This window comes from Stenella coeruleoalba (genome assembly GCF_951394435.1).
Source record: "Stenella coeruleoalba genome assembly, chromosome: 17".
Lineage (NCBI taxonomy): Eukaryota > Metazoa > Chordata > Mammalia > Artiodactyla > Delphinidae > Stenella > Stenella coeruleoalba.
The window spans coordinates 18,381,965-18,388,621 of NC_137163.1; the positions used below are offsets into that span (position 1 = coordinate 18,381,965).

Below are 6,657 nucleotides of genomic sequence, written 5' to 3' on the forward strand. Positions count from 1 at the left end.
TCTACACTTTACTTTTTTGATCTAAAGAAACTGAAGAACAGACTTCACACATTTCCTAATAGAAACTGCACGTTTTGTGTTAAATTTAAATGTATACCTAGTGCGATAAATTTAATAGAATTAGCAGGTTACTCACTGTTATCAGCACTTTTATCAGATGGGCCCGAAAGCTTCCACCTTAGGTGTGTATTAAGTACCCCTTTCTGTTTGTTTTGCATTTGTTAAATTGACTGCAGCTAACCCTTATCCATAGTGAATTCAGTAGGTCTCTAGGAAAGATTTTATGTTAGATAGAACAACAAAACTGAACATGTTTTTTTCTTTCCCTATAACATGAAATAGGCAAATCATAATATTGTGAATTATTTTTATCTCCTTTTCTTGGTATATCTCCTATCTGCAATAGAGACATATATTTTGTGTCACTAAAAGTGCTTTCATTAGTTTTATTTTTAATTTTTTTAAAATTTTGTTTTATATTGGAGTTTAGTTGATTTACGGTGTTAGTTTCAGGTGTACAGCAAAGCGGTTTAATTATAAAAGGGCTTTCATTAGCCTTAAAATGAGTGGCACCTAACCTTGGGTGGGCCTCAAGTTCCCAGGCATCTTGTAAACCCCTAAAATGATATGTGGGATTATGCATTGTGTCACAGGGATGGTAATGTATGCATTTTTCTCAATAGAGATTCTATAGTTGACCTCATTATGCTAGTGTGAAAGTAAGCTCGTATGTGTCCCAAATCTTACTGTTATACAGGTCCACATGAGAGGGAAATTGTACTTTCTTATCACCTTGAATTAGACCTGGTAAAAATTATTCAGGAAAGAAATTAAACAAATAAAAAATATATATTGTCTATAATAAATGAAAACTTACGAGCTAAAGGTTAGTGGTGATGCTAGGGTAACATTAGGTTTTATTAGATGTTCTGTTGTTAGAAACACGATTCTAATGAATATTTCTGTATATATTTCTTTGCACTTATGCATGAGCACGTTTGTGGGATATGTTTCTAGAAATGAACTTTCTAATTTAAAAAATGTGAGCATTTAACATTTTCATGAATAGTGCCAATTTGCCTTAACTTCTCCTTTTTAAAAAACACTTTCATTATAGAAAACTGTGAAGTAGTCAGACTAGTATAATGAACCCCCATGTATCCATTACTCAGATGCAGAAATGATCAATCAGCTCATGGTCAGCTTTGTTTTTTATCTATACCCTTTCCCATTTCCACCTTTCTGAATTATTTTGAAACAAATCCCACATATCATTTTATGCATAGGTAATTTTGTGTGTATCTCTAAAAGATAAGGACTTTAAAAAGTCATAACCACAATAATATTCTTGTACTTTAAAAAATAAATGACTTTTTCATATCATTAAATATACAGTCACTGTTTACATTTCAGTTGAATCATAAATGCCATTATTTTTATTTTAATTTTTAACAATTTATTTGTTTGGATCACTGTCCACATAGGGTCTACACATTGCAGTTGGCTGATATATCCTTTACATCTTTTAAAATTAAAAGTTTCCAGTCCATTGTTTTTTCCCCTTTACAGTGTTATAAACTCCAGGGTTTTGATCTGTAGTTTTCAAGTCTGTATTTTGCTAATTGTATACCTGTGGTGTAATTAACATGTTAGAGTCCTCTGTATTTCCTTTAAATTTGTAATTATATCTAGAAACTTAATTGGATTCAGGGTTATAGATGGTAGTGTGTTCTTCCATCTGGAAGCATACAATGTCTGGTTGATTTTTTGTGAGGTTAGCCACTAAGGTGTTCAAGGCCTGGATCCATTAATTCATTAAGGGTTACAAGATGGTGATATTCTAATTCATCTTTCTGTTTTTATTTATAAGCTGATTATTTCTATAAAGCTAACTTGCCCCTCACCTGCTGTTAGCCATTGGTATAGATCATATAGCAAAAGAAAGATAAAGACTTGATTCTCTCTATGTATTTAATAATTTTCAAAATAATAATTTGGCTAGCATCTTCCAATGGTGATCAATTAGTTCTAGTCCATTACAGAATATTATCAATTATCAATTATCAATTACAGAATATTATCAATATTCAGATTTTCCCAGCTTCGATTGGTGAGAACTCTTGACTCTTGAGTTCTTGAGAAGGCTTTAAACTTCCTTTCTATTATTATACCAGATGTTTCAGGCTCATCTTGTAAATATTCTAGCCAGACCTGGAATCAGCCATTTGTCCTAGGAGTCCTGGTTTCTAACACCTTTATCCTTGGATCTAGCTAATCCATTGTCTTCTTAATAGACTTCATACAAATCAAGAGAAATGCAAGAATTCTAATCAGTATATCTTGAATGCAAAGTGTAAGATTGCTAGACAAGAGATTGAATTTACTTTTGAAGTGGCTATTAGTATTCCTTGGAAAAGAGTACACTCAGTTGTATACTTGGCAGTTGCCTCTACTGGGAAGTACAGTTTCTAGTATAATCGTTGGCTTTTCTACAATCCAAGTAGGTGTTTAGGATTAGATGATGAAACTTCTCTCAGTGCAGAAAAGGACCTCAGACTCCCAGTAGTGCAGACAGCCAATTGGAAAGCTGCAAAGTCTCTTGATGTAGACTGACTAAATAATGAGATAGGAGTTAAAGGAATTTGTTTATGAAGCTCTATTACTCCTTCTTGTCACTTGGCTATACTCTGTTAGGTAGGGACCTATATTCCCATATTTATAGAATCGAGAATATATTTATATAGTTCATTTAAAATATAAATTAAAATTATATAGTGGCATATTTAACTTAACTATAAATCAGATATCTCTCAAATTTTTTCTTTTTCTGAAGAATATCTGGGCACCAATTATTGCAAAAGATAGAGTCCCCAAACTAGCTTATATATATAAGCTCTCTCTCTCTCTTTTTTTTTTTTTTTTTTTTGCGGTACGCGGGCCTCTCACTGTTGTGGCCTCTTCCGTTGTGGAGCACAGACTCCGGACGCGCAGGCTCAGCGGCCATGGCTCACGGGCCCAGCCGCTCCGCGGCATGTTGGATCCTCCCAGACCGGGGCACGAACCCGTGTCCCCTGCATCGGCAGGCGGACTCTCAACCACTGCGCCACCAGCAAAGCCCCAAATTACATTTTTTATATTCATGATTTTTTGGTAAAGCTAACACTAACAGTAATGTAAAAAAAAGGGGGGGGGCTTCTCTGTACTTCGCAGTAGAGGCAACTGCCAAGTATACAACTGAGTGTACTCTTTTCCAAGGAATACTAATAGCCACTTCAAATACACAGAGTTACGAAAGGGCTAGTCTGGAATATATAGAAAGGAATAGTGGAAGATAAGATAAATTCAAGAGAGATTGTAAACTGTCCTTAAAATTAGTGGTGAAAGTGATTTTTAGAAAACTTCTATGGTGATGCTTGTTTTGGTAAAAACATGGCTTGGGGCCGGATTGGATCAAAATCAGCACTGAGAATTTATGTTTTAAAAAGGAAAAGAAACTACTGCATTAAAGTCCATTTTAGTGAAAAGCTTGGTTTTTTGACTACTCTGAATAAAGAATATATTTTTTTTCAGAAATTGCTGCACTGAAGTCTAAGGATTTTGTTCTGCCAGTAGAACTACCTGAGTTTTTAAACAAGTAATCATGATAGCTTTGTTTTTAGGAAGATAACTATGCAGCAGGGCCTCTGAACTTCAACACTGTTGACATTTTTGGCCATGAGAATTCTTTGCTCTAGGAGGCTGTCCTGTGTTTTGAATGTTTGGCAGCATCCCTAGCCTCTACGCACAGTCAGGCTAACACTTCCTCCCCCCATCCCACCCTAATCGTGACAACAAAAACGTCTCCAGACATTGTCAAACAACCCCTGGGGAGAAAAGTTGCCCCTGTTTGAGAACCACTGCTGTGAAGCTATGTAAAATGTGGATTCAAGTGTAAGACACTTCAGGCAAAGAAACCAGTTCATAGGAGACTAGTACTGTGATCCAAATGAGATGAGGTGGTCTGAATTAGTACAGTTGCAGGCGGGATAGAGAGTCAGATTAAAGAGATTCTTGTAAGTAAGAATAAACAAGATTTGGTAAGCAGCTAGATCTGGAAGGGAGGGCACCTGAGATGATTAAGTTTTTTTCTTACTTGGCTGCATGTAAAGCAGTGTCATTAACCTAGAGTAATACAGAGAGAGAATTCTCTGGGTATGGCCCAAGAATTGTAGGGTATGGAGGAAGCAAGAAATTCCCGTACACTAGAGTCTGAGAACTACTCACTATTATAGATTCCTAGGCTGATAGAACATTGGAAATGGAAAGAACCTTCAAAGACATTTGATCCATTTCTAGGTGAGATAAAATACATGCTGAAGTTTTTGGTTTGACATTGCATCTAAGTTATATTTATACTATACTGTAGTCTACTAAGTGTGCAATAGTGTTGTGTCTAAAAAAATGTACATACCTCAGTTTAAAAATGCTAACCATCATCTGAACCTTCAGCAAGTCATAATCTTTTTGCTGGTGGAAGTATTTTGAAATATTGCAAAAATTACCAAAATGTGACAGAGTGACTAGAGGTGAGCAAATGCTGGTGGAAAAATGGTTCCAATAGATTTGCTCGAGGCAGGGTTGCCACAAACCTTCATTTGTAAGAAGCGCAGTATCTGCAAAGTGCAATGAAACGAACTATGCCTGTAGTGCTAATCTCCCCCCCACCCGAATACCATAGAGCAGAACTGTGGTTAAGGAGCTATGTTTTCATTGACCAATGTCAGTCTTAATCTCTAACACACACATCTAGTCATTGTCACTTCATAGTACTTTAAAATATTGAATATTAATTTTTAGAAGATGGTTGGATAACACACTGGTATATATCATAATCTGTATAGACTACAAGGAATTGAAATACTCACTTCCTGGTCACAATGCTGAAAACTTACCTTTGTGTAACTAATTGGATGTCTTACTTGGATACTTCTCCCATTCCTGATTTTTTTCATGGAAGTGATATAAACGCTTGGGAATCCATTGTCTTTTCTGTACTGTCACCAACTCCCTCTTACTTTCATTTCACTTTCCTTGTTATTAACAGGAATTCATTTGGGTGTTTTTAATCTTGAAGGTAAAGAACAATCACCTTTGGAGATGAGTATGCATCCAGTTGCAGCAGCTCCACTCTCAGTATTTACTAAAGAATCTACGTCCTCCAAACACAGCGACCACCATCACCACCATCACCATGAGCACAAGAAAAAGAAGAAGAAGCACAAACATAAGCATAAGCACAAGCATAAGCATGATAGCAAAGAAAAGGACAAGGAGCCTTTCACTTTTTCCAGCCCTGCCAGTGGCAGGTCTATTCGTTCTCCTTCTCTTTCAGACTGAGAAGGGGACAAAGGAGACCTTTTCCTCAGTGTTCAGAAGAATATATGTAACTAAAGCTTTGTCAGCTATAAAGAATGATAAAAGGAAAAAAAAATAGTTGCCTCCCATAGAGATTCAAGTTCTAAACATTTGATTTACATTATTTATACAATTGAAATCTAATTAGGAAAATGTGTTTTATAGTTCTGAATAAACCATTTCATCCTATTTCCTCCTTAAAATACACACACACACACACACACACACACACACACACACACACACACACACACACACACACACACACACACACACACACACACACACACACACAGCAAACCCTTTCATAAGGCCCTTATATCCACTGGCAGTCCCCATTCACATCATGATCTCCATGTGTACTGCCAAAGTCAATTATGTTTTAAAGCCTTTGATGGATGTTATGGGGCAAAGTTATGTTTTAAACAGAAGCTACAGCCAAATCTGTGGTAAAACCACTATTTCCAGTGAAATATTGTATAACACCATTTGGAACTACTGAAAGACAGAGGCTTTTCTATAGGAATCTTCTTTATTACATATTTTTTTGCGTGTTAACCATAGAAACTAAGCATCAGAATTCATAAGCAAGAGTACATGATGTTTTCTTTTGCTCTAAAATACTGGAATTTTCAGAAGCAGCTTTAAAAAGAAATTTGAATCACTTTTTTGATAGCACATTTGGTGATTATGATGTTGGAATTTAACAGAACTATCAAATCCACAGTTCTCAAATCAAGATGTTTAAATTTTAAGTTCCTTTTTTCACTAAGTATGAGTGAATACATTCATATGTAGAATATGTTTGCCAAATGTGGACAATTTAAATGCCCAATACATATTCTAAAATTATTTCTCTAAGTATGGTACCTTAAAAAGGTGTTTATATACTGTTTATTAACTTGGACACAGACAGTTTGGCTCTCATGTGAGTATACCAGAAGCATTTAAAAACATACGAAATGTTTTGCTTTCATACTTCAATAGTTTGTATGTTTGTGTGTTTTTATTTTTATTTCTAAATTTACCATGTGCTTTATTGTTTGTTTGTTTGTTTTAAAATGTTATTCATACCTGTTCTATTTTTATCATTTCCCTTATCATTAGAAAGTTGGACAAAATACTTCTTCCCAGAGTAGATGTTTCAAAGGGATCCAGTAAAGTTGGACTTTTGAATATACTTGTTTAATAAATAACTTTTTAAATTGATCATTCTGCCTTTGTATTTTCTTATATCTTTTGTTGCCTTTCTCTTTGTGTGTG

At 35.2% G+C, this 6,657-nt stretch overlaps 1 protein-coding gene across 5 annotated transcripts in view; it reads left to right on the forward strand.

The window, feature by feature from the left end:
• The window catches only part of TAF2 (TATA-box binding protein associated factor 2), a 79,710-nt gene extending 74,016 nt beyond the window's left edge, over positions 1–5,694 (forward strand). For all 5 annotated transcript variants that reach the window (XM_079902186.1, XM_079902185.1, XM_079902187.1 and 2 more), the window contains one exon: positions 5,114–5,694. In XM_079902186.1, coding sequence (XP_079758312.1) covers positions 5,114–5,376 — 263 coding nt within the window. In that variant the 3' untranslated portion in view covers positions 5,377–5,694. The remainder of the gene's footprint in view (positions 1–5,113) is intronic.
• The last annotated feature ends 963 nt before the right edge of the window (positions 5,695–6,657 follow it).